Raw genomic sequence first — 27,329 nt, 5'->3', positions numbered from 1 at the left:
CTGTGGTGTTTGTGGGAGTCTCTAAAGGAAGAGAGGGCAGGGCCGGGTGGGGCCAGGTGAGGCTGTGTGACTAATGCCTGTGAACTGGCCTGGCTTTACCCAGAGTTCTCTGCCCCCGTGCAGGAGGCTGCCCGCCGAGCCCAGGAACTAGAGATGGAGATGCTGTCCAGCACCAGCCCCCCCGAGAGGACCCGGTACAGCCCCATACCGCCCAGCCACCACCAGCTGACCCTCCCCGACCCATCCCACCACGGCCTCCACAGCACGGCCGACAGCCCCGCCAAACCAGAGAAGAATGGGCATGCCAAAGACCACCCCAAGATTGCCAAGATCTTTGAGATCCAGTCCATGCCCAATGGCAAAACCCGGACCTCTCTCAAGACCATGAGCCGCAGGAAGCTCTCCCAGCAGAAGGAGAAGAAAGCCACCCAGATGCTCGCCATTGTTCTCGGTGAGTCAGGCTGGCCGACGGCCACAGCCCGGCTCTGTCCAGCCATCACTGAGGAAAGGACCCATCACCATCACCATGGGTCCGCCCACCAGGATGGGTCCTGTTACCTGCCATCCCCTTCCTAACCATGGCTGGTGGGCCAGGGGACCAGCACTTTCTCAGGTGCAGGCCACTCCCACTGATGTACCCCATTAGGTAGATTCTATAATTATGCTCCTTTTACACATGGGGAAACTGAGGTCTGGAGTGGGTATATAACATGCCCAAGGAAGACCTATGATTTAAACTCAGGGAGTCTGACTTCAGAGTCAGTGAGCTTGGCCAGTCGACCATGGCGACCTCCAGAGCATCATGGTCCTGGGCCAGTCACCATCTCTCTCTGGAGTCCCCTCAGCAGGAGACTGCTTCTCGGGGCTGTTGTGGTGGTCAGATGGTACACAAAGGTGAAAGCATTTTGTAAAGTGCGAAGCAGTATACACAGGGATGTGTTATCAGTATGGTTTGGGTAATGTTGCTATTGTTGAGGAATTGGAAATTCAGTTCACTTCAGCTCAACCAAGACCCTGTGGGACCAGAGCTGTGAACAAGGAAAGGGGCCTGGAGGGGGGAGCCATCTGAATGAGGGCATGGCTCTGTCAGCCAGGCAAGGCTTTCAAATAAAAGTTTCCTAGAAAACCCCAGATGGCGAGTCAAAACACAAGACTGGACATGATGTGATGTGGCTGGTTGGGAACAGGAGGGGCCAATGTGACTGTGCCTTCCCTGCAGCACCCAGGCTATCACGGGGCACCCTTCCAGACCCACCATCCCCTCTGACCTCCGGCCAGTCCTGTGGCGTGAGCGGGACCAGAGTTACTACCCTGCTTTTATGAACGCACGCACAGGGTCACCGCAGGTTAAGGGACAGAGCCTTGATCATGTGGCTGGGGGTGACAGAGGAGGGTTGTCGCTGTGCCCTCTGCTCTGGTCCGTGGGGTCTCTCTTCAGTCCTGGGGACTCCCTGGGTGCTTGTGGGGCATTCTGGGCTCATGATGCCACCATGCCGAGAGTCCCGCCAGAGCACGAGGTCCTGAGTCAGATGGACAAAGCAGGCGGGAGGGAGGTTGGTCTAGGTCAGAGCGTCCCAAAGCAGCAATTAGGAAGAGGTACCCCCCAAGGGCTGGGGAAGGCATAGGGAGAGGCTGGCCACTGGTGGGACAGACCTCAATAGACTGGAACTCAGCGGGTCTTGGCTTCATCCCTCATGAACGGGGTGGCCTTGTGTACATCACAGGGCCTGTGGGAGCCTCAGTTTCCCGTCCACCTCACAGGGATGCCAGGAGCCTAAGTGAGATGGGTATCTAGCTCTCCCTTTTGTCCCTCGGGCCCAGACGGTGCATCCCCAACCTGCAGTGACCAAATGTTCCACTTCCGGCCACTGAGGAAGATGTGTTTCTCAGAGATGACCAGAAAGTAGAGTACATATCTCCGTCTGTACTGACTTGTGTCAGAATGTTAACCTCGTGGATTTGCCTTCAAGCCCACTATCCTTCCCTGTGGGGCAGGTGTTATTATACCCATTTGACAGGTGAGGAAAATGAGGCCGAGGGAAGGAAAGTGGCCTTCATTGCAAACGGGTGTCAGAGACGGCTCTAGAATCTGAGGCTGAGCCTCCTCCTGCAGGGCTCCTGGGCCAGGGTCTGTCTTCGTGTGGGCCTTCCCAGCCCAGCCTCTGCCTGCCTGATTGCCGCCCTCTCCCCCAGGCGTGTTCATCATCTGCTGGCTGCCCTTCTTCATCACCCACATCCTGAATATACACTGTGATTGCAACATCCCGCCCGTCCTGTACAGCGCCTTCACGTGGCTGGGCTATGTCAACAGTGCCGTGAACCCCATCATCTACACGACCTTCAACATTGAGTTCCGCAAGGCCTTCATGAAGATCCTGCATTGCTGACCCGCTTCCCGCCTCCCTGCACAGGCCAGCCGGGTCTCCGTTCCTGGGAGCTGTGGATGGGGGTGGTGCAGGGCGGACTTGGCCTTCTCTTTGTCCCCGGCAGGCTCTAGCTTGACTCCACGCCCCTCAGAGCTCACACACCCTCACTCCTCCAGGGTAGTGCTGGGGAGCCAGGCACGGTGCCAGCCGAAGGGCTGGACCCCTGGCTCAGGGGCGGCTCACAGAGCCCCCCTCCCACCTCTAGGCCATCTCCCCTTGGCACCAAAGACACAGCCGCCTTCTCTGACCTTTCTCTGGGCTTCTGGGGTCACCAGGAACAGGGGTAGGGCTCAGAGGCCGTGCTTTCTGTGGGGTTTGGCCTGGTCTTCGTAGGCCTGTGTTGAAGCGGGCAGTGTGGAGGGATGGACGGTTCCCACCCCACAAGGCCCATGCCTGGGAAGCCAGAGCTCTTGCCAAGGCCCCAGGAAACTCAGTCCTGGGAGACCCATGTAAATACCAGACCACAGGGTGAGCATCAGAGAAGCCCAAGCCAAAAATCTTCATTCACTCCCTTTCCTGCCCGACGGGAGCCTCTGTTTCCACAGCAGTGGCTCCCACCCCACCCCACTGTGCCTCCAGCAACCCATGTGATTTCCACACCTGCTGAGGGCAGGAACCCTGGGCTTGAAAGGCCCCAGGAAGGTCTGCGGGGAGCGGAACGTCCCCCAAGCCCACGCTGCTGCCTCCTAACTGACTCGGTGCATCCCTTCTCTAGCAACTGTTGGGCCAACCTGTGAGAGGGCAGGGAAGGTGGGCTTGTGGCCGCATCTGGGGTCCGGGGTGGATGTTGGTTCTCTGGGGGACTTACTCCTGCCACACTCTGCCGCAAAACCACTCTCCTTTGCCTTTTGCCTCTCCTCTCTCCTGCCCCCTTCCCCTTCCACTTTCTCCGCCTTAGAGGAGCCCATGGTGAGGGGGCTGCTGAATACCACTTAGCCTGGGCTGGCCCTGCCCTGAGGGAGGAGGGAGGTTGCAGTTTGTGGGCGGGGCCCTGGGTCCCAGACTCTGTAACATCACTACACATGCTCCAAACTAATAAAACTTTGACAAGAGTCATATGCGAGGCCCCTCGGGTGGAAGGGAACCGGTACTGAACTTTGTCCTCCGCAGCAGGTGTCTGTGCTGGGATCAGAGTTGGGGGAGCCTTCCGCAGCCCCCTTCCACAAAGGGATGACCCTGGCCACAGCCACCAGGGTGGACGCCCGGGGCGGGGGGGTGCGGGGGGGAAAGGAGGTGCTCCAGGAGGACCGGGGAGAAGATATGTGCGCCTGTGTTTTCCCCTTCCCTGTCCCTTGAGCCCAGGAGACCTGAACGCTCTCAGCCCTGCTACTGGCTGGCCCTGAGCCTCAACTGTCAACCAAGATGGGACGGGAGAAAGTTCCCAGTGGGAATCCCAGAGCACACCCAGGGCTCCCCTGATCCCTCTTGTAGGAAGGCCAGGCTGTCCCCACTTCCCACCTCCTCCTCTCCAGGTCCTGGCACCTCTGAAGGACCTCAGCTCTTATGACCCACCACGCAGAGAAGGCTCCATGGAAAAGGTGCCCTTTGAGCTGCTGGCTGTGTCCGTGTTTGTGTCAGCCCCTTGCCCTGACTTCTGGCTCACATCAGGACCCCCTTCCTCTGCAGCAAGTTGGGGAGGCAGGGAGGGCCTGTGTGACATGACCTAGGTGGCCCCCCTCCTCTTGGCCTCCAGATCAGTCACAGCTCCAAGCTCTCTGGGGCCACAAATTGGCATTGCCCTGAAAACAGAAATTTGGCTTTAAGAAATGAAATATAAATCAACCTGGCAAAGGAGGAATATTCTTACTACCTTGAGAATAACAGCGATGATGACAAACAACGTGCCGGCTCCCACGGGCTCAGGCTCCGGGGAGCTGTCAGGGCATAATTTGCATGCTAAATACAATATTTTTAGCACCAAACTTTGGAGCACTTAACTTGCCCTGAACATTTAATTATGGACTTTGATCTTTTCCCTGAACCTGCTAAGCCCCAGGGGAGGCTCCTGTACCCGGGAGCACCCAGGTCCCAGAAGCTGGGCAAAATGGGCCCCTAGTCCAGCTCAGAGGGTGTCAGTAACCCAGTGACCACCTCCTGGGGAAGGCGTCGGACCCTCAGTGGGGTTAGAGACCCTAGAGACTTCTCTGCTGCCGATGCACACAGAGGTATGCACACAGACACAGTGCACACTCAGCCTATGAAAGATGTTGCCCTGGACGGAAGCTTCAAATCTCATTGCATCATTAGAAACTATAAGGTCACACAGGTTTCTCAGCTGTGGGAATTGGAAGAGATGACAGAGGAGAGAGTAAAAGAGGGTGGAAGGAGGGAGACAGGGAAGGAAGGCAGGGAGGGATGGAGGGAGGGAGGAAGGAAAGAAAGGAAGGAGGGAGGGAGGGAGGGGAGCAGAAGGGAAGGAAGGAAGGAAGGAAGGAAGGAAGGAAGGGAGGAAGGGAGGAAGGGAGGAAGAGGGGACAGCAGGTAGCTAGAGAGGGAGGGGAGCCAGGCTCCCAGCAGTCTGGAAAGGGCGCTGATGGGAGGAGAGGGCAAGAGGGCAGGCAGGGGCGGGAGGCGGGGCAGAGGAAAGTTGCCCACAGTTGTCATGAAGCTTCAAGTCTTTCTTCCAGACAGCAGATTGACAGCTGGAGTGGGCAGGGGGAGGGCCGGCTCCGCCCCCTCCCCCCTCAACTCTTCGGGGACAGAGGAATGGGCGTGGGGACCCGAGAGAACTCTGAGGTGGAAGGGGGCGGCCCAGGCTCTGCTTCTCTCCCAGGAGGCCCTGACTACTGCTGCAGTGCTCTGATTTCTCTCCTCCGCCTTCCCTGGGCTTCTGTCTCTATGACTGTCTTTCTCCGAAGCATGACTTTCAACCAAGGGGTCATTTATCTGCCTTTACAGCAGGTGGAGTCTGACCGCCCCCCCCACACCCAACACCCAGCACCGGGTCAGGCACAGCCGGGCACTTTGCGTGTATGTTCCCTCAGATGTCCCCGTGTGAGTGCAAGTTTTCAAAGTTTCCGGCCCTCTCCCCTTACTCTTCCCCTAGTGGGTTCCAGAGGAGTCCCAGGTGGCCCCTGGCTGGGGAGATGGAAATTGGGAAGGCTGGTAGTGCAAGAGAAACTGCATTTCATCCATCCATCCATCCATCCAGCCGGTGACTTCCTCTGTGGATCTTTCTCGAGCAACCATTGTGCTCCAGGCCCTGAGCAAGGTGCTAGGTGTGCAACAGGAAAAAGGTGGATGTGACCCCTGTTCTTGCAGAGTCTGTGGCCCACAATCACGCAACAGCTGTTAAAGCTGTGTGTCACCCATGACAGAGCCCTGGCTGGGTGTGGAGGCACAGGTCCCATAGATGACAATGATGTGGGGCGCAGCAGCCCTGGTGAGAGTAGGAGGGCTGAGGGCATAGAGCACTGCCTGAATGGTGGGGCAAGAGGCCCTCGAAAGAAGTGACCATCTGTCCTGCTTCCCTGGTGGGCTCAGAACACGGGCAGTCAGTCATCTGCAATCAGGGACACTGACGACCAGCCCGCCTTGGGGGCAGTATGTCCACTGCCCGGGATCCCTTCCCTGGCCTAGCCCTGTGCCCCACTGCCTCCCTGCCCTCCTGGGCCCCAGGACCCAGGCTATGTTTGTGGCCATTAGCCCCCATCCTATGCAGGGGCCGTGTGGGCTTTGCCCCACGTGCTCCTGTCTTCCTAACCCTGGGCCCCCACCCATGGGATCCCCTGTTAGGCCGCCTCTCTTAAGGAGACTCGTTGCCTTGATGACAGGCTGACCTTTGAATTCAGTGTTCCAAATTTACGTCTGACACTGTCCATTCTGCCTGTTTCCTGACCAGCCCTGAGCAAAGCTGGAGGAAGCTAGTGTGGGACGATTAAAAAAAAAAAAATTTAATGTTTATTTATTTTTGAAGGAGAGAGAGACAGAGTGTGAGTGGGGGCAGAGAGAGAGGGAGACACAGAATCGGAAGCAGGCTCCAGGCTCCCAGCTGTCAGCACAGAGCCCGACGCGGGGCTCGAACTCACAAACCGCGAGATCATGACCTGAGCCGAAGTCGGATGCTCAACCTACTAAGCCACCCAGGTGCCCCAAGATGATTTTTAAAAAGGTGGGGAGAGAGGGAAAGAAAAAGCATCTGGGCCTCTGTCTTTTAGGAGGTTGCCCTCCGGTGCCTGTGAACAGCCTGGTAGCCTTTTGGGCTGCAGAGCTAATGAGTAGGGTGGGGGTGGGAGGTGTGTGTGTGCAGGGCAAGGGAGTAGTTTTTATTTATTTTATTTATTTCTTAAAATCTTTATTTTTTTAATGTTTATTTATTTATTTTGAGGGAGGACGAGAATCCCATGCGAGCTCCACACTTAACCCAGAACCCAATGTGGGGCTCAGTCTCATGACAGTGAGATAATGACCTGAGGTGAAATCAAGAGTCAGAGGCTTAACCACGTAACGGACTAAACCACCCAGGCACCCCAGGGAAGTAGTTTTTAGGGGGGCTGCAGGTCAGAGTCTTGTCATGCATGTGCCTGAGGGTCCTCTCCTGCCAACCCAGTGCCCCAGGCCCTGGGTCTGGAGAGTCCAGGGGAGCGGAAAGCTGGTGGGGACAGAGCAGACCATCTCCGGAAGAGGTGGCTTCCACCCTGGCTTTGTGGGGTTATGCGGTGCAGGGAGAAGAGGTACCTGGTAAGGACAGCTTCCCACCCCCTCTCCCACCCCAGCTCTGCTACTTGCCAAATAAAGCAGGGCTGCTGGGGGGAATCCCCATGTGGAGGCATCTGGAGAGGCCTTTTACTCCTGGTTGGAGCTATGGCAGCTCCAGATCCACAGGAAGTGCCACACGGCCACTGCACTTGCTTGTGGCTTTCTTGCCTCCACCCCTGACTTCTGTCCTGAGACCCAGAGCCTCCCTGCTGCCTTGGATGCACAGTGGAAGTCAGATGCTGCAGGTGAATGAAGGATAGAGGTCAGGCAGGGAGGGAGGTAGACCACTCTGGGCATGGGGAGCGGTGGGGGACTTTGCAGGAGCAAAGTGCATGCATACCTCCCAGATTTTCCTGAGCAGGCCTGACAACACTGTCCTCTTGGTCCCATGAGAGCAGTTTTCCCCCACCAGAGTGTCCCTTCCCCAACCCTATGCACGGCCAAAGGGTCTTTGGAATGCACAGTTCATTGTGATTTTATTCTTCTGCTCAGAAAGGGAGAGCATCTCCCAGCTGCCCCAAGGTCCAAGCTCCGGAATCAGGGTGGGCGTCAGGGTCTCACCACCCCATCTGCTCTTGGGCTGTCTGCACCCCTAGCTTGTTTGCTCGTTCACATTCCCCAGCCTCTGGCGCCCTGGCTCCTTCCACCTCATCTAGGCACCGCCCGTCTCTGCTGTGTCCTCCCACATATGTGTCTTCTGGAAAGTCCCACTTGGCTTGGTAACTGACTGGATGAGGGACGGGGCCAGATTATAGACTGTGTTGTCTACTAGGCACATGTGGGGCTACTTAAGTTTATTGAACTCAAATGTTTGGTCCCTCGGCTGCACTGGCCACATTTCAAGCGCTCAGAAGCACAGAGGGGAAGGACCTATGCTAACAACCGGTTGCAGATATGGGTTTCCCACCTCCCAGGGCGTGCTGTTGGACAGCACCAGTCTAGAAGGACTCCCAGGTTAAAAGTTCAGGCAAAAACTGACATGGGAAGAGAGTGAAGAATGGACTCGTGGAGGGGAGGGAACGTCCCAGTTTGGGACTTTATGGGGTCTGTAGGACCTCCAAGTAGAGATGCCCAGTAGGAAACTAGGGAGTTCCTATCCTTGGCCACCCCCCAAACTCCCCCAAACAGGATTTGAAATCCAGCTGGAGACTCTCTCCTTGGAAATTTCAAGGACCTCACTAAAATCCAATTCTAAACATCCCACGAAAACCTCTAGAAGGCAGCTGTGTGGCAGTGGGACTCACCACAGACACTGTGTGATGTGTCTGGCTTGGGTTGACTTGAAAAGCAAGCAGGTGCCGGTAGGCAATGTGAGGGCTGTGGGCCAGAGCTGGTCTGAACCCGCTACGTCTGTTACCTCCTGGAGGCAGGTTGTAGACGAAGCAGGGGTCTGAGAATCTCAGCCTGGACCCCGGGACCATCAGGTTGGTGAGATGCAATGACTCCCAGGGGTAGTCCTGACCGCATGTCCACGGAATCCCTGCCATTATAGGACAGCAGATGCAAAGGCATCAATTATCTGTTCTCTTTCTTCAGGATCTTTCAAGTTCTTTCCAACAGGAGAGCCCCAACACTGCTGTCCCCCTGTGCCTCACTCCTGGACATTCCCAGGGATTGGTCTGAGCTCACCTGGCTTTGAACAGGTAGCCCCCCCCACCTTCTCTGGCTCGTGGAGAATCCTAGCGTGGGAGCCAGACAGACCTCAGTGCACAGGGAAGGCAAACAGCACAGAGTCCTCTCCCCTTCCCCCTTCCTGCTCTAGCATGTTCTGGAAAGACAGAACTCCCAGGGGGCATTTTCAGCTACAAGTCTTGCCTAAGGCTCAACCTCAGGAAGAACAAGGAGAATGGACCAGGTGGCTGAGCAGGGAGGAGAAAGATGAACGTTCAAGTGATGCCTACGGTAGTCCTCAGGAGTCCCCACTCCTCCAACTAGCCCAGAAAAGCCCACCACCAGTGGGCTGCCGGCGGATTACTGTCATCATGGTGGTGCTAAGGAGAGGGCACAGGGAGAAATGAGACACCCCCTGGTGTTTGTTCTCAGCCCTGGCTGCTCTCCAGCTTAACCCAGGAGATTCTTGTTTAACCGGGTAGGGCCAGTGTTTAAATAGCTCTTCTACCCCCACACACCTCACCCAGGAGGTTCTAATGCGTAGGTTTGATTTATAGCTACTGTTCTGGGGCACATCCCAGCTCGGTGCTACTCTCAGGGCTCTCCGTGGCGGCCACGGGCTGTGACGTGATGGGGTGAAGCATCTAGGGCCCAGGAGGTGGGCCACAGCCCAGAGACACAACACTGCCAGCATGTATGTGGGGTAAGAGGTCTCCTCTGCTCTGCCTCTCACCCTATGCTGACAGCAGGCTGCTGACTGATGGCCCCGCATGCACCCGGCCCCGCACAGAGGTGAGCCTGCCCAGGGGCTGGGGGTTGGAGCTGGCCAGTGGTTGGGGCAGAAGATTCCTTTTCTCTGACAATTACAAAACATCCTTAAATCAAAATTGGAGGGACTGCTCCAGCAGTGCGGAGAGGTGGAGAGAGTGGGATAGGACTTTAGGGCACCCATTCTTACCCACTCAAGTCCCCCCACCTTTCTGAGGCCGGCCATTCCCGGCAGAGCCAGAGAGGAAGCAGAGGCTGGGCCCAGTCAACACAAGGGTAGTGTGAGCAGCCCCTGCTCTGCCCCGAAACCTGCCCCACAATGTGTAGGGCAGGCCAGGCCAGCACATGGGCGGCCAGGGTATGGTCACAGGGAACAGTTGTCTGAGCTGCTGTGGCTGGGAGGGAAGTCCCTGCCCCAATAACCCACCCCTCACCATCACCACCTCCTCCAACTCCACACTTCTGGCCCCTCCCTCCTCCCACTGGGTGAGCTTATACACACACCAAGCCCCATACGCACGCTACTGGCCCCACGGGTCAGCCCGTCTCCAAAGGGGAGACTCAGATCCACAGCTTTATCGACTTCAGGGTTTGCAATCTGGCCATATAACTAGACAGGGCAAAGGGGAGGTAGGGGAGGCCAGGGACGCACAGAGGATCACACTCATGGGCAGCTGGAGCTGCCCTTCTTCATCCCCGAGACCACGTGGGAGACCCAGGAGCCAGAAGCAGGGCCACCAGGAAGGTGTGGTCTGTGTGGCAACAGGGGGCTGGCTGGGGCTGTAAAGGGCAGGCAGAGATTTCCTCCCGGCTTTTAGCTACAGCCCCTTTTGAAAAGCACATGCCTGGCTCTCCTGGTCTTGCCAGAGACAGGGGCCAAGTAGACAGATACTAGCGAGGAGGGAGCACGCCCCTCTTCTCTTGCGTCCCTTCACCGTCAGAGAGGGTTCCCAGGATGCAGGGGCCCCTGGGAGCTCAGGGGCAAGTGGCAAAAGATGGCAGGAATCTGGGGAAGGAAGAGGGAATTCACTTTGGGGGCTTGAGTCCAGGTTCGGGAGGAGGAAGAGGTGGCCAGGGCCAACTCCCAGCTACGACCCCAGTGTACTTCCCTTCCCTCCGGGGGGAGACCAGCCTCCTGTTTCCTCTCAAGGCCCCAGGGGCAGGTGGCAAGGACAGGGAAGGGGCCGTGCCAGAAGCCCAGCTTCACCTCCACCAACCCTTCTTCCTCACGGGTAAGGAGGCCCCACGTTGTCTACATTTCTGACTGGGCTCCAGGCTCAGCACCGCCCAGGACGGCCAGTGAGGGCTCCTTGCCCTCCAGGAAGGCAGCGATGTTCTGCTTTTGGTTCCGGAGGGCCAGCTGCAGGGGTGTGCAGCCCACCCCGTCCTGGACGTCCAGCTGGGCGCCGGCTTTGACCAGTACTTTGAGGATGGCCATGTTGCCCTTGAGGGCGGCCAGGTGGGCGGCAGTCCAGCCCACCTCGTTGCGGGCATGGACATCGGCGTTGTGCTCCAAGAGGTTGATGACGCTCAGGAAGGAGCCCCGCTGGACAGCCAGGTGGAGGGGTGTCCAGCCCGACTGCTCGGGGGCATTGGGGTCAGCCCCGCACCGCAGCAGTGCTAACACCACCCCCTCCTCCCCGTGGCGGGCGGCCAGGTGCAGGGGCGTCCACTTCATGCCCCCAGGAGCCCCCAGGTCTGCATGGCTCTCAGCCAGCAGGTGGATGACCTCCAAGTGGCCCTTGTAGGCTGCTAGATGGAGGGGCGTCCAGCCCTGCTGGGTGGGCAGCTGGAGGCTGGCCCCGTACCTGAGCAGCATCTTGCAGATAAGGTACTTCCCCCTGGCGGCCGCCATGTGCAGTGGGCTGTAGCCACTCCGGTCAAGGGCATCGGGAGCCGCCCCGCTCTTCAGCAGGTGCTGGATGGCCCTCACTTTGCCTCGCTCCACCGCCAGGTGCAGCGGCGTCCTCAGGTTTCTCTGCTGAGCATCCAGCTCAGCCCCCTGGCCTGCCAGCAGCTTGACCAGGCTGACGTGGCCAAAGTAGGCGGCCACGTGGAGAGGGGTCTTGCCCTCGGCCTCATGCAGGTTGGGGTCGGCCTGACGGGAGACCAGAAGCCGTGCCACATTTTCAAAGTTGTTCTGTGCGGCCAGGTGGAGCGGGGTCCAGCCCTCGTGCTCCTGGGCGTCCACGTGGGCCCCGTGGTCCAGGAGCAGGCGGGCGGTGCGGTCGTCTCCATTCTGGGCTGCGAAGTGCAGCGGGGCCCAGCCGTCTTCATCCACCAGGTTGGCATCGGCCCCGTGCTCCAGGAGCAGGGTGCAGAGTTCGGGCTGCTGGTCCTGGGTGGCGATGAGGAGGGGCGTGTAGCCGCAGGCCGTCTGGCAGTCCACGTCGACCTCGTGGGCCAGCAGCAGCCTCACCTGCTCCACGCTGCCCTGCACCACCAGGAAGTGGAGGGGGGAGACTTTGTTCTCGTATGTGCACAGCTCCTCACCGCTTGGGACGGGGTTCTCGCCGTCCGAGAGCCGCAGAACCCACTTCAGGTAGTCTCCCCAGTCTGCCGGGAGGAAGATAGGGTTGAAAAATGGGCCTCTGACCTGTCCAGAGGTCATCTCATGCAGCCCCCTGCCTCCTGAAAGTGCCATCCAGGCACAGAGACTCCGGGAGGGAGGGCAGTCTTTCCTGCTATCACAGATCTCTACGCAGCGTCCTCATCCCAGCGAACAGACTCTGGCTGGCCTTCCTGTGAGGACGGGGCAGAGGGAGGCCTGGGGGCAAACCTTGGGTCCACCCTTAGCACCGCCTGACTTTTGCCAATTCCCTGCCACCTCAGGTCTCCGGATCCGGATCCGTAAAGGCGACACAAACTACCATTGTGGGGACAACGTGGGTGGGTAAGAACCTTCAGAGGAGGGCTTGGCACAAAGTAAGTCAATGCAAGTTGAAAACAGGCTCTATGATCTGGACTCCTCCTGAAGCCACTAAGGCTTCCTCCTGCTCCACCCAGAATGTGTTAGGATTAAAAGCAACAATTTTGGGGGCACCCGGGTGGCTCAGTTGGTTAAGCATCCGACTCCTGATTTCAACTTAGGTCATGATCTCACGGTTCAAGGGACTGAGCCCCGAGTGGGGCTGCGTGCTGACAGTGCAGAGCCTGCTTGGGATTCTCTCTCCCTCTCTCTCTACCCCTCCCCTCTTATTCTCTCTCTCTCCCTCTCTCTGCCCCTGTCTCTCTCTCTCTCTCAAAATAAATAAAGAAAGAAAAAACTTTAAGAAAAGCAACAATTTCCCAAACAAGCAAACAACAATAACAGTAACAAAAATCCCTTCCCACGGCCCCCACACCCGAGGTTCTGATTTAATCAGTCTAGGTGGCCCAGGCATCAGGGTTTCATGCCCCAGCTAATTCTAACGCGCAGTCAGGGGTGAAAACCGATGTTCTACCTCCAAGCCAGGAAGGGAGGAGTCTGGCTTTGTAAGAACACAGACCTGAAGGGAAGCACAGCCTAAGCCCTGGGGGCAAGTGCATTTCTGGAACACGGGGCCGGGTGCCAAGAAAGGGACACACCAACTCCTGATTTGTGACAATCGGGGTGGAGGGGCAGGGGCAGGCGGGATGGGGAAAGCTTGTAGTTAGATTCCACTTTCCTCTCGGCTGTGGATTTTCTGGGTCCAGTGTGGTACTCTGGACTCACCGTTGTCCGTTAGCTCCTGGCTGACCTCTTCACTGACCTGGAGACAGGGAATCAGAAGACGGGGGGCAGACGAGGTGAGTGGGGCGGTGCTGGTCTGTACCCTCCTCCACCCCTCCCCTCTCTCTGACCCTCTCCAGCACCCGTGGGGACTCCCATCCCACTCTGTCCTAGGAAGCCCCCCCTATGCCATTCCTACCAATAGCTGGACGAACGTCCTGAGCAGGGGAGACCCTGCCAGAAAGAGACCCTGGTCCAGGGTCTTGACTTCCTCTTGGGGCACATGGAGTGCAGGGTGGCTGGCCCTGTGGTTCAGCCAGGAGCCCCCGTGGTTCAGCCAGGAGCCCCCTGCTAGCTCCTGGCTGGTCCCCATGGTAGGGAAGGCACAGGAGAACAGAGTGAGGACACTGAGGCTGTGAGGTGAAAGCGGGCAGGGCTCAGATGAACCCACACATGCGAGAGACCGTATGTCCTTCTCAGGGGCTTGGAGCTACAGCCACCATTGTGCAAAGTAGGAAAATCTGTCCCCAAGTGGGCTTCCTGGCGTGGCCAGCAGTGTGGGCTGCGTCTCAGTCCCCATTTGCTCCCACGCGCACATCCCAGGACCTGCCAGAGACACGCCCAGCACTCACGTCCCCGGGCCGGTGCAGAGACAGCTTGCCCGACACCTTCCTGGCCAGGGCCTCACTCTCCGGGTCTGCCACGGGACTCTGCAGCAGGAACAGGAGCATGTCTGTCTCAACTGTGATTTCTGCTCCATGAAGGAGAGAGACAAAAAAAGCAACGGGCTGGCCAGCCGTCCCTTCTCCATTTTAGACACCCTAACATTCCCGGTGCCCACCCCCCCATCCATTCCTGGACTCATGCAAATTCACACATGCGCACCGGGAGGCAGGAAAGCTGGGTCCCAGCGGAGGCTCCGTGGGGCCACATTTAGCACGTCACGTCACTGACCCTCTGAGGGTCGGCCCTTTTCCATAAAACAAGCGGGCAGGTGATGTCTAAGGTGCTCACAGTTACATACGCGTGTGTTTGCACAGTCGCTAAAGGGCTGGGTATCCTCACAGGTCATCCGGGCCCGTGATCTCACGGTCTGGAACACTGTACAAATGGGGATGCTGTACCCTGGAAGGACCAGGCTAACCGGGAAACTCAGAAGCAGCACAGTGAGGCCCAGACCCTCCAGCATGGGTTTTCTGGTCTACCTCCCACGGGGGTGCACGGTCACCCTAAGACTCGGGGCGGCCATCCTCAGCTGCCCTCCTCCTTCCCGGCTCTGTGAGAAAGACTGTGCCCTAGGGCCAAGCACAGCCCTCAGGAGTGGCCCAGGCTCCAGGCATCTCCTCTCCTGCCCCCTCCAGCCTCAGCCCTGGCCCCCTCAAGCTCCAGCCCTGCCCTGCTCCCTAGTCCCTTGAGCAGTTTGGGCTGGACAAGAACCTGGAAAGGAGGGCCTCTTCTTGGGGTCCTGATCCCAACAGCGCCTCATCAGGTTCACCATCTGCTGGGCCTCGCTCGGCCATGTATCAGAGACAGACTGCAGGGAGGGCCGCATGCCTGCGGCCACTTGGACGACAATGGTCACCATGTGGAAGCCTGTGAGAGGAAGCCCAGGCTGTGTGCAGGCCGGGAGGTGGAGCTGGAGTGGCTGGGCAGGGTACGGGGGCGGGGGGGCTCCCAGGATCCCCACAGAGTAGTGCACACAGCAAGGGCAACATAAATGCACTGTGAGTCAACAGCTAGGTTGCAGGCCAACTTGAGGTTCCAGTTTGAGCTACTGGGTCTCTGGTCCAGCTGTGGCCACCTCCCAGGCCAAGACGGGACAGGCCTCTGATGTCCAGAGGCCTGGTTACAGGCTTTCACTTTTCATTCTGTGAGTTTGCTTGGGTTTCCTGACAGTCTATGTACCTGGCATTAGGTGGCAGCGGTGGGGGCAGGAGAGACAGGAAAGAATACTTTGGAAGCAAAGGAATTAGAGCCAGAAGCGTGGTCTGGGCTGACGTATGCCCTCTTTGTACTGTTACGTGAGCTCTGGAAAGTAGGGCAGGAAGGTAGGAGGGTAAGAGCGAGAATCCGTAAAGAGCACATGGTTCCCCAACACCAAGCTGCCACCTGCCCTCCCCTGTGAGCCCTCGGCCTCTCCCAGCCCCTTCCAGGACCCCACCCGAGGGTGCCGGCACCGCCTGCTACCTGAATACGGCTTCTTCTGAGTGAGGAGCTCCCAGACGACAATCCCGAAGCTGCAGACAGGGCAAAGAGTGCCCTCAGTGACCTTCTCAGACACCCGTGGTCGCCCTACATGGTGGGCCCCACACGCTCCCATCCAGAGTGCCCCTCCATCCTTCCTCCCCCTTGCCCTGTCATTGTGCCCTTGGGACTGGGGGGGACGGGTCAGGCAGGGTGGTGATAAGCAGTTACCCACCCCCCACCCCCAGAGTGAGCCCAGCCCCCTCTCACCTGTACACATCGTACTTGGGCCCTGGGGCCTTGTTACTTTCCAAGAACATCTCAGGGGGGATGTAGCTGAGGGTGCCCCGCAGAGCTGACCTCTCGATGTACTGCATCCGGGTCGACTGTTCCATCCACTTGGATAGGCCGAAGTCTGAAATCTGGGGGCAAACCACAGGCAGGGATAACGGAGCCACAGCCTCGCCTCCAGAAAACTGCCTTGATCTCTCCCCCTCCTGCAGCCTGCCCTTTCCAGGACGGGGCAGTGGTCAAGAACTTGGGCACCTCTCCCACGTATGACCTGGATGGCCTCAGACAAGTTCCTTACCTTCTCAGAGCCTCAGTTTCCTCATCTATGAACTGGAAATAGCAAGGACACTTAAGTGACAGTGCTCTGACAAGCATTAGATGGAGAAATGTGCCAAGAGCACTTAGAACAGTATCTGGCACACAGCAAGTACTTAGTAGGTGTGGCTGTGATCCAGACGGACTGTGGACAAAGTTGCCGTCTTTGTTCGTCCACTTCCAAGGGCCCGGAAGTATATACACCACGTATATTTATCCCCAGCATGGATTCTATCCACTGGTCCATTCGTATGCCAACTGACCATTCACTGACCACTCAGCCTGCGAACTAAGGATCAGGCAGCAGATAAGAAAGCTGAGACCCCCACGCCTATTACTCCTCTAAGTCCTTACTCAAATAGGGAGGTATAGTCACTAATGAAACAGTTTCACAAATGACTATACACTTAACATTGGGGATAGCACTATGAAGATACAGAGGTACCATGAGGGTATATAGTAACAGGGGCCTGTTGGGATCCATCAGGGAAAACTTGAGGAGGTAATGTTTAAGCAGAAGGCTGAAAGATGAGCATGGCCTGCTAAATAAAGAAGGGAGGAGGGGAACACTGGTCCTGGCAGTAGGGACAGAATGTGCAAAGGTCCTGGGGCAGAAGAGGGTGGCACATTTTAGGAAGTGAAGGCCATCATAACCTTTCTTAGGAATCATCTCATTTACATACATCCCCACCCAAAGCAAAGAATGGGAGGGACAGGGAATATTCTACCCACAGTAAAAACGGAAGACTGAAGTCCAAAGAGGGTTATTGCAGGCATCCTGATACCCAGATCCATGCACCAAACTCTACTGCTCATCCGTCGTTTTAGGTGTCATCCCTGGCTTCAGTATTTGTGCATGAATGGAGCCACTTGAAACTCTCGGCAGGCTAGTCAAGCTGGTAGATAATCTTGCTCACCTGCGGGAGACTCTGGAGTGCAAAGGGGGCAGGGAGGTTGACTGGGGCCTTTACCTTGACATGCATGTTGCTGTCCAGGAGGATGTTGCCTGGTTTGAGGTCCAGGTGGAGCAGAGGTGGCTTAAGGCTGTGGAGAAAGTTCATGGCCAGACTGGTCTCATGGATGATGCGGAACTTGAGCAGCCAGGAGAGGCTGTGCGTGGGCACCATCTTCTCCAGGGAGCCGTTGGCCATGAACTCCATCACAATGCCCAGGGGCTGCCTGCACACCCCGTAGATGGACACGATATGCTGAAACTTGATCTTCTCCATTTTGGCTGCTTCTTCAACGAGGCAGTCCACATCATGGCTGCGGACACGCGGGGCATGAGGGATGCAAGGAGATGACCCGTTAATTCCAAGAGCAACGAGTACAGCAACAAACTAGGCTTAGTGCCAGGCTCTGGAGACCCGGAAAAGCCTCGGGAGTTTGCAAGGTAGTGCAGGAGGAAGGTGACTTCTAGAAGGATGCCTAGCGAGATGCACAGAGTGGGGCCCAGATGGCCGGCAGCAACGGGGCAGGAAAGCGAAGGAGTCTGCAAGCTTAGGGGCAAGTCCGTTCTACAGGGGCGGCCACAAAAAGCCAGCCGGTTGCTCTGCCACTTGTCTATATGTTTGTCTCCCCCGGTAGGTCACAAGCCCCTGGAGGACCAACATCACGCCTCATGCTTCTGTTTCAAAATATCATTTGCTGCCATTTTGATTATGAAAATAATACATATCCTCGCAGGAAATCAAGGGAATACAGAGAACTAGGAAGAAGAAAATTAAATCATCAGTAATCCAAGCTTGCAGAGTTGGCCTCTGTTCATATTTTAACATATACATGTTCAAGGTGTCTCTCTCCTTTTCTCCCTCCCTTTCGCTCCTTCCCCCCCTCCCCTGTCCGCCTCTCCATCACACCATGTGGGGTGCTTTGTGATCCGCTTTTCCAGCTAGCACGCACGCACAGTGCCTCCTCCCATAGCCATTCTCCTGAAGCGGGGTCTGCACTGGCTGCTCCGGACTCCGTCTAATGGGTGAACTGCAATTATTCATCTTGCTTCCCCCCCACAGCACATCGCCACGCATAGCACAATACGTCTTTGTCGAACTGGTAGTCGAGACTTAAGGGAAAGGCCTTACAAAATAAGCATTTGCCGGACCCTCTTGCTCCTCTCGCCCACAGAGTGGTAACTATGCAAATTGTTGGGGATTGTCTGGGGATTGCAGGGATGAGGCTTAGGGAGAAATGACATTTTTAAAAGCCCGGTATTTGCAAAGCCGCGTGGGCACTGCAGGCGGAGGCTGCTGGGAATGTGCGTGCAGGGCGGCCCCGGGAAGCCAGCCAGAGACTGCTGCCCTCCAGGAAACCTACCTGCTCCTCCTCACATCTGGACAGGGTGGCTGGTCCAGGTTTCCTGTTCTCGCCTCCACCTCTGCTCTGTTCCAGAGACCTCCCCTCCACCTCTGCTGTACTTATCATCTGTCTCCTCTTGTCCTTTTGAGTTCCCAGAAACTGAGATACTGGTCGTGGAAAGGAGCAAGCAAGGGATCTGGGGATCTCGCTGCACTGGTTTCACATCCCAGCTTTACTGCTTATTCTCTGCATGACCCTGAGCAAGTAAACTCTCTGGGCCTCAGTTTCTTAACTACGGAATGGGAACAACAGCTTGCACAATTGCCCCGACAGCCCAGACACACAGTCTACGTGTGCTGTGTCTGCGGTTCATCCCCCACCAGCCCCTGTCGCTGGGCGTCTGGTCTCGATTCTTCTTTTTTGAAGCAGGGCTTGAACTCACAACCCTGGGATCAAGACCTGAGCTGAGAACGAGAGTCGGATGCTTAACCAGCAGAGTCACCCAGACGACCCAGGTCTTGATACTTCTCTGAGCAGCTGATGCCAAGGTGTCTGAGCCCAACCTCTGCCCAGTGCTACAGCCTGTGCAGAGCTTCCGGGTCTCGGTTTACCAGCCAGGTCTCTCCCTCTTTTTTTCTCGAAGTATTCACTTCCTTGGCCGTGTGCCAGCATTGTCCCAGATCCCTCCCCCTTCCCCTATCCAGTCTCCGACCGGCCCTTCCCTTCTCACTCCACACTGTGTCTCCCAGCCTCGGGATCTCCTGTGGTAGAGGACACAGGGTGTCTGAAGCAGAACCCTGGTTCTCCCGGGCCACCCACCTCTCCCTCTGCCTTCCCTTCAGTGAACGGGGCCTCCAGCCTCCCACCCTCAAAGATCCGACGTCCTCCTCTACCCCTCTTCATCCCTTCCCACGACCAGCCCCTCAACACATCCTGTCAGCTCTACCCTCAAAACAGAGCAACATTCTGTCTACTTCTCACCACCTCTACCCAGTGACATCTTGGCCCAAGCCTCCTAATTGGCCTCCCTGCTTCTTTCTTTTCCTCTGTCATCCACTCTCAACCCAGCAGCCAGAGTAATACTCATAAAATGTCAGTCAGAGCATGTCACCTCTATGCTCAAGACCCTCCATTGGCTTTCTTCTCATTCACAGTAAAGCCAAAGTTCTCACAACGGTCTAGGAAGCTTTGCAAGATCTCCCCCGGGGCATAGCTTGCTGACTCTCCCCACCTCTGTTTCTGCCATCAGGGCCTCTTGCTCCTCCTCCACCATGTAAGCATGTTCCCACCTCAGGACCTTTGCACTTCCTGTTCCCTCTGCTCTAAGACAGCCACATGGCTTGCTACTTCTTTGCTTCAAATCTCTACTCAAATGATACCTAATGAGTAAGGATTTCAAGTCTACATTAAACAGCAATCCACGGGGCGCCTGGGTGGGCTCAGTCAGATAAGCAACTGACTCCTGGTTTCAGCTCCGGGCATGGTCTCACAGTCTGTGAGTTCAAGCCCCGCGACCAGCTCTGCATTGGCATGGAGCCTGTTTGGGATTCTCTCTCTCCCTCTGTCTCTCTGCCCCTCCCCTGCTTGCTCTCTCTCTCTCTCTCGCTCGCTCTCAAAATAAATAAATAAAAATTAATTAATTAAGTAATTAACTAACAGCAATACTACTCCAACTCCGGCAATCCTCATGCCTCCACCTCCATACACAGCCCACAAATTAATATTTTTAGATCAAATGTTTTCTTGGGAGATCAGATTATTCAAGCCTCTTTAGGCATTTTAATCAAGAAAATATCAGGTAGTTGTAAGTGCTATAGAAAAAAATTATTTATGTATTATTTACTTACTTATTTTCCATCTTCCCCTAGTTTCCTTTCTTCCTTAGTTTATAAACTCCATGAGGGCAGGGACTTTGTTTTGCTCACTTAGTGCTTAGAGCGAATGAATATCATTCACACCCCAGCTTCAGTTACAACCTATCATAATGAATGACGCACAAATTTTCATATTGTTAGGTCAGCCCTTCACTTTGAAGTCCACTTGACAATTCTCGTTGGCTGTTTAAAGGCACCTTAAACTCAACCTGTATACAAAACTGAACTCATGAATTTTTTCTGCAAACCTGGGCCTCGTTTCATGTTCCCTTTATTAATTGTCAACCTCATTCAACAGACACCAACCATGTACCAGGCTCCGGGGATAGAGCAGTGAGCAGACACAGACTCAGCTCTCAGGGACCAGACATTCTACTGGACCCTTTGTTCCTCTGGGCAAGCCAGACATCAGATTAGCCTTGACATTCCTCTTCCCCATCCTGCCTCCCATACACAACCCAGCACCAAGTCAAGTGGATGTTTACTTCCTAAATACTGCATAATCCATGCCTGTCTTTCCCTCTGTCACTATGCACAGGGCTGGTCTCCAGTCGCCTCTTGCCTGAATGGTGACAACTAACTGGACCAGCATCCACTCTACCCCTCCAATCCATTCTCCATACTGCAAATTTTTATTAGCTCCTTTCTGTCACACACCCCCGACCTGGCGGCAAACCCTTCAGTGGCTTTCCGCTGCTCCCTCTCTCTCAACTCCAGCCACAACAGCCCTTCCCCCCACCTTCACTTACTATGCCCCGCCTGCCACAGGCCCTTTGCACACTCTGCTGCCTCTTCCTGGAAAGTTTTTTCCTCTTCAACTACTTAACTCACACTCATCCCTCACTCTTCCATTCAACTGTAATTTCCTCAGGGGAGCCTTTTCTGATCCCAAACTCTTCTAATAAGCTCTCACAGAACAATAAATCTTTGTTGCTTTTCTCACAACAGCACAGTTACATCTGCCTGTAGAGTTATTTGGTTAATGTCTCTGTCCCCCCCCAGGCTCTAAGCTCCAGGAGAACAAGGCCCTATCTGTTGCACTCATCATTGTATCTCAGGGTCTGGCACAGTGCCTGACACATAGTAGGAGAGCAAGAAACATTTGTCAAGGGAAGGAATGAATGAAGTGGTATAAAAAGTATCCGGTGACTCCACACGAATCTCCTAGGACAGTACTCCACACACAGCAGGCATGAATCGTCATTAAATCCCTTAGCCCTTTCCCCCAGAGTGTTCCCAGAACTTGGAAAGAGAAAGTTATTGACCATGCCTAACAACGCAGTCTTAGGAATGCCATCTCTCTCCTTTTGCCCTTCACTTCAAAGCCCGTAGATGATGTGGACACACCCTAGAAAAATCTGACTGTACTCCAAAGCCAGCAAGAGGGTGTTGAAGGAGGAAGAGGGTCGAGTTGTGGGCTGTCTCACTTTGCCCACATTCGCGAAGCAGGTGGAAAGCCCAGGAATTAGAGAAGGGGCTGGCTTGAGTGGGTGCAACCTGAGGATGTGTCTTGGGGGCTTGCCTGGTGACCACAGAGAACACAACATCCAAATTAGGAGACGCCCCTCCCCAGGCCTTCTAACTGGTGGCCCAGGAGCCTTGGGAGGACAACAGGATTCTCACACTCAGACTTCACATCCTAAGCGTCTCCTTCATGGCTGCACAGGGGACCAGCACACAGCCAGTCCAAGCAAATGTGGTGGGCAGGAGACTGGGATGGGTGGAAGCAGAGAGAAAGAGGAAGGAGAAAAAAGGAGGCATGTGCAGGTGCGGCCACAGTGCGCACAATGAGTCAAGGAGAAGCCAGAAACAAAAGCAAGGTCAGAGACTGCCGCCTTCCCTGCCTGACTCGCCAACAAGTGGCCTGGACAGGCTCTCAGGCCAGAAGGCTGGGCCGTGTCCAGTCCCCACGCCTCCTTGCCTGCACTGGCTGGGCAGAGGCCACACTGACGGCCAGGGGAAGGGAGATCGTGCATCTCCACGGGTCACTGAGCATCGATCCCTGGGCCAAGTGCCACAGACTGACTGTCAGCAGGCCCAGCCCTGCCTGCTGGGAGAATTCGGGGGTGGATCCACGCATGGCAGAGGGCCATCAAGAGTCATCATCACCACCCTGACACCCAGGAGGAAGGAGGCCCACCAGTTTGGGAGGTCTGATGGGACAAAGGTGTCTTTGGAGGGCAGTTGTGGCTCACCTTTGACCTCTGTGGATTCCACAGATGGGTTTGGCCGTCCAGGCGGTTCAGGTATGGAAACAAAGTGGCTGTGCCTGGGTGGCTCAGGCCACTGGGCAGAGTTTAGAAACGCAGAGGACGGCGAGCCTCAGCCCCAAGCCCGGCCACCCCTCCCTGGGGAGCCCGCGCGCGGGGCCTCCGTTGACCCCCTTTAAGAAGAGGGGCGGGGCCTGCAGGTACCTGGAGGCCTCGGGCTGGAGGCAGGGGGCACACTTGACGGCGAACTCCGTCCTCCAGCGCCTGTGCCGCACCCGGAACACCTGGCCGAAGCCGCCGCTGGCCACCCGGCGCCAGTCGCCCTCGAAGTCGTCGCGGGTGAAGACGGCGAGGCTGCCCAGACGCTGCTCCACGCCCGCGGCCATGGGGTCTGCGGCCACCGGGCCCCCCCCAGGCCGCGCGCTCTCCGCACCGAGGAGGCTCAGCGCCCGGCCTCCCGCCGCTCGGCCCGGGGGGTGGGAACGGATGGGGAGGCGCCGGCGCCAGGAGGGGCCGGTCCGGCCCTGCGAGGGCGGGGACACCCGAACCCGAGCCCTGAGGCCCCAGGCGGCGACGGGCCTGGGCCTGGGCCTGGGAAGAGGGTCCCTCCCCGGGGACACCCCGCCCCCCGCCAGCCCCTCCCCACCCCAGCACCGTTCCTCAGTCTCAGCCTTCCGTTTGGACCCCAGCTCCCGCATGGGGCTGGGGGGAGGTGCGGGGGGAGGAAGGTGTCGGGGAAGCCAGGGAAGAGGGCCCCACTTGATTTCTACCCAGCCCTAAGTGGGAGGTGATTTACTTACTCCCGCTCACCCGTGCCAAGGATTTATGAAGGGTTGAAAACTGTGCCAGGGGTCTCTGCGGATGGGTGTGGGGGCCTGGAACCCACCCCTCCACAGCAAGAATGGAGAAAAAAAGTGGTAGTGGGGATTTTTCTGGTCAGAGTCTTTCGGCTTGACTGGCTTCATGCAGCCTTTATTGTTGGGTTTTGTTTTGTTTTGTTTTGTCTGTCAACCAGTCACGGTGTGCTAAACGTCACCAAAGAGGGGTCAGCAGGAACAGTGGGGTGAGAGGGCGGGTGTCTGTCTGCAGGGAGCTCCCCTTCCTGGCACTGTATTCTGCACACGCCTTCAGAGGGATTGGCATTAGATTTAGGGATGACCATGGGGAGGTGGACGCGTTGGCCGAGCTACTGGGGTGGCTTGTTGCCAGGGACCAGGGGTGAGGCTCAGGGAACAGCTGGAGCATGACCCCGGCCCCATCCCTGAGGTGGGACCAGCTCAGAGCGGTGTCAGGGCTGTGGAGAAATCTGGCCCCAGGGCTCAGTGCAGAGACCAGAGGAAGGAGGGGAGAAAATGCACCCGCAGAGGCAAACCTGGCTGGCTGGGAAGATGGGGAGCTTTCCCTGTAGGCAGAGTTACCTTGGTCCGTGTTTAGGGGATACAAGCGAAGAGGCAGGACAGCTTCCCGGGACTGAGCCTGGCGGTTCCTCTGGGTCCTCTGTCCATGGAGTTGTCCCCTCACTTGGGAGACCCACAGAGCAGGGAACATTATAAGTGCTTGAACAGACAAGCAGGTGCATTCCAGGGGCATCCCAGGGCAGGTGCTTCTGGGGGAACTGTCATGGGACAGTGCAGGGTAGGTCACTCCTCCCCTGCGGCTGGGCCACAGGGAACCCCCTGAGTGACCAACCTCAAGTTCAAGGAGCCCACCTACCACAGGAGGAAATGCTTTCCTTCTGGCCCAAATCTGTAGAGCCTCTCACCCACGACCACTATGAGACTCCCAGGGAACAGTGGGGATGTGATGGGTGAGTAGAGACACTAGAGGAAGCTTTGCATAACAGTTTCTGTGCAAACCCCACACTGAGTTCTGGCAAGCAGGGTAAGGACAGGAGATGGGCCCAGGGACAGCTGTCAAACAGACCAATGATAGCCACTATTGAGCATTAACTTTGTTCCAGGATCAGCATCAATTTTGGCTACTGTCCATACTTCATAGGTATGATCTTGTTTGAGCCCACAACGTTTGGAGAGGATAATCCACATAGCCCACAAGGTTACGAGAGCAATGTCTTCCTGCTTACAGATGAAGAAACTGTGCTTGAAGACAGTAAGTAGTCAATGGCCATGTAGCTACTAAGTGGAAGTTGACATTCAGAGCCAGGTCCGCTAGGAGAAGCAGTGGGCACAGGAGGAGTAGGAGGGTAGCCCTTTAAGAATACAGGGGGACATAGGGGAATAGAATTGTAGTCTGGAAGAGTGTGCATGGGATGGAATCTGCATCCTGATTAGGACATGGACCCCAAAGATGTCACAGGAAGGCTTGTGACTTGCTTTGGCTGGAGCAGGGCAGGGCACAACTGAACTTACTGCCTCTTGGTTAGCTCTGCCTGCCCCTGACAAGACTCGGAATGTCCCACGGGGAAGCTTGGAGGGTGATGGAGGACATTATTGTCAGGGAGGTCGGGAGATCTTCTGGGTGGGTGAGAATGGAGATTGGGAGGGTGAAAAGCCCGCTGGCCTTGAGAAAGGTCGACTCGGCCCCACATTTCTGCCCTTCAACACCATCTGCTGAGGCCACCAGAGGAAGTACCAGGGTCAAATGGCCTGAACCAGTCGGGGAAATTCCCCCTGGCCCAGGGAGAGCAAGAAACCAGAAGCTGCCAAGCTGTGGGTTCAAGCAACCCTGAGACTTCTGAAGAATCTGGCAAAATAAATATATGCACCTACTCATAGCAACTGGAGTCATTAGACTGGCTTGTGCCTCTCCCTTTATCTTGCTCACAAGGGCCGGGACGAAAGCCCAACACAAAGTCATAAGGGGAGAGGACTTTCCTGAGACTAAGGTCATAGAAGCAAAGAACTTCTAGATCCCTCATTAAGTGGGTTGATGCTTAGGGAGTTGGAAAGGGGCAAAGGAGATCTGGAAGCTGCTTATTTCTTTCTAGAGGTCTGAGTGCAGAAGTCCCTGGGGCCAGCCTGGCTGGGAAGTCTACAACCAGCAGGTAGAGAGGAGAGAGCTGGAGGGAGAGCACCACCTTCAACTGCCTGCTCCTACCGTGAATGGGAATGAACAAGATGGGTATGGTCCGACCATGACACGGACCCCCCAGATGGAGCGGGAAGTATGCTCTAGCCACAAGAATTTTGCCCCCAGATGCTGAGAGTCCTTTCTATTGCCTTCTATCAATGTATTTTATTTTGGCAGATGGGGGACAGAAATTCTCTGGACTTGGAGTTATTATATGAAAAGTGTGTATGAGTGTGTGTGTTTGAGTGTGTGTGTGTGTGTGTGTGTGTGTGTGTGTGTGTGTGTGTGTGTGTTAGGGGGCCTAAAAATTTTCAGCCTACCACCCCCAGACCGGCGAGCTGATAGAGCAGTTCTGCAATCCTCTGGAAGATGCTGAAATCCAACGTGAGCCTTTCCCCAAACCAGAATGACAAGCTCTTTGCATACAGGGAAGTTCCCCAGTCTGTCCCCATTCTCCACCCTGCAAACATGTCACAGGACACCTGGACAGGTTCTGGCAGGCTCCGAACTCTGTGAGCCTATGTACTGAGGTGAGGGCCAGGCTGGTCAAGATGAAGGAATGTATGTCGGAAGCTGGAACACCCAGCCCAGGAAGCTAGGCTGTCCCAGAAAGGAAGGGATAGAATCCAGCAGTGGGGGCAGGGGTTAAATGCAAGAACTCGTGAGTCACTTAGACCTGCGTTCAAAACCTGGCTTTTTCCCCATCGCTTACCGGCCACTGGCCGTTGGTCAACATTACCAACTCTCTGTGGGTTTCTCCGTCTGTGAAATAGGATGATAATACCTACTTCAAAAGGTCACAGTAAGGATTAACCTTTAAAAACACACCTAAGCGAACACCTGTAGGCAAAAAACAAAAATAACAAAATAACAAAACAAAAAAAAAATCAAACCCAACGCCAAATCCCAAACTTCACACATTATCCAAAAATTAACTCAGAGTGAATCGTGGACTTAACTCTAAAATGTAAAACTATAACATTTTCAGAAAAAAAAATAGATGAAAATCTTCTGGACCTAGGGCTAGGCAGAGAGTTATTAGCCTGAACACCAAAAGCACAATCCATGAAGGAAATGTTGATAAATTGGATTTACACAAAATTAAACACTTTCACTCTGTGAAAGATCCTGTGAAGAGGGTAAAAAGTCAAGGTATGGGAGAGAAAACATTTACAAACCAGACATTTGACAAAGTGGTAGCTTTCTAGAATGCGTAAAGAATGCCCCCCCTCCCAAACTCAACAGAAATAAAATGACAAGCTATAGAATTAAAAATGAAGGAAAGACATGAACAGACACTTCACTGAAGAGGATAAACAGGTGGCAGATACGTGCATGGAAAGATGTTAGCCTTAAGGAAATGCCAACTGAAACCACAATGAGATATCACTGCACACCCATGAGATTGGCTAATTTCTTTTTATTAGAGAGAGAGAGAGAGACCCTGGGATCATAACCTGAGGTGAGTCAAGAGTTGGGCATTCAATCAACTGGGCCACCCAAGAGCCCCAATTTATTTTTATTTTTTATTTTTCTTTTTTCTTTTCTTTTTCTTTTTTTTTTTGGTTTTCTTTTATTTATTTATATTTTCATTTACATCCAAGATAGTTAGCATATAGTGTAACAATGATTTCAGGAGTAGATTCCTTAATGGCCCTTACCATTTAGCCCAACCCCCGCCCACAACCCCTCCAGTAACCCTCTGTTTGTTCTCCATAGTTAAGAGTCTCTTATGTTTTGTCCCCCTTCCTGTTTTTATATTATTTTTGCTTCCCTTCCCTTGTGTTCATCTGTTCTGTGTCTTAAAATCCTCATACGAGTGAAGTCATATAATATTTGTCTTTCTCTGACTGACTAATTTCGTTTAGCATAATACCCACTAGTTCCATCCACATACTTGCAAATGGCAAGATTTCATTCTTTTTGATTGCCAAAT

The 27,329-nt window shown here is 55.4% G+C and overlaps 2 protein-coding genes and 1 long non-coding RNA gene across 5 annotated transcripts in view; 2 read left to right on the top strand and 1 right to left on the bottom strand.

Annotated features, from left to right (window-relative positions):
- DRD2 (dopamine receptor D2) overlaps nt 1–3,449 on the top strand; it is a 64,880-nt gene extending 61,431 nt beyond the window's left edge. For all 3 annotated transcript variants that reach the window (XM_042906040.1, XM_042906038.1, XM_042906039.1), the window contains 2 exons: nt 124–451; nt 2,194–3,449. In XM_042906040.1, the coding sequence (XP_042761974.1) occupies nt 124–451; nt 2,194–2,387 (522 nt within the window). In that variant the 3' untranslated portion in view covers nt 2,388–3,449. The remainder of the gene's footprint in view (nt 1–123; nt 452–2,193) is intronic.
- A 4,134-nt stretch (nt 3,450–7,583) lies between these two features.
- On the bottom strand, nt 7,584–23,061 carry ANKK1 (ankyrin repeat and kinase domain containing 1). The gene is made up of 8 exons (XM_042905955.1): nt 22,568–23,061; nt 16,956–17,250; nt 15,649–15,800; nt 15,382–15,431; nt 14,632–14,787; nt 13,827–13,945; nt 13,198–13,234; nt 7,584–12,059 (listed from the first exon to the last, which is right to left on the bottom strand). Exons 1-8 carry the CDS (start codon nt 23,059–23,061, stop codon nt 10,756–10,758), a joined length of 2,607 nt encoding a protein of 868 aa, XP_042761889.1. The 3' UTR covers nt 7,584–10,755.
- Nucleotides 23,062–23,103: 42 nt separating this feature from the next.
- Nucleotides 23,104–25,487, top strand: LOC122200502. The gene is made up of 2 exons (XR_006193824.1): nt 23,104–24,472; nt 25,311–25,487. It is a non-coding gene; the product is annotated as an uncharacterized LOC122200502 (long non-coding RNA).
- Nucleotides 25,488–27,329: the final 1,842 nt, after the last annotated feature.

The sequence above is a fragment of the Panthera leo genome, chromosome D1, assembly GCF_018350215.1.
Source record: "Panthera leo isolate Ple1 chromosome D1, P.leo_Ple1_pat1.1, whole genome shotgun sequence".
Taxonomy (NCBI): Eukaryota; Metazoa; Chordata; class Mammalia; order Carnivora; family Felidae; genus Panthera; species Panthera leo.
The sequence above is the reverse complement of the archived record's forward strand: the minus strand, read 5'-3'. Positions and strand labels throughout refer to the sequence as shown.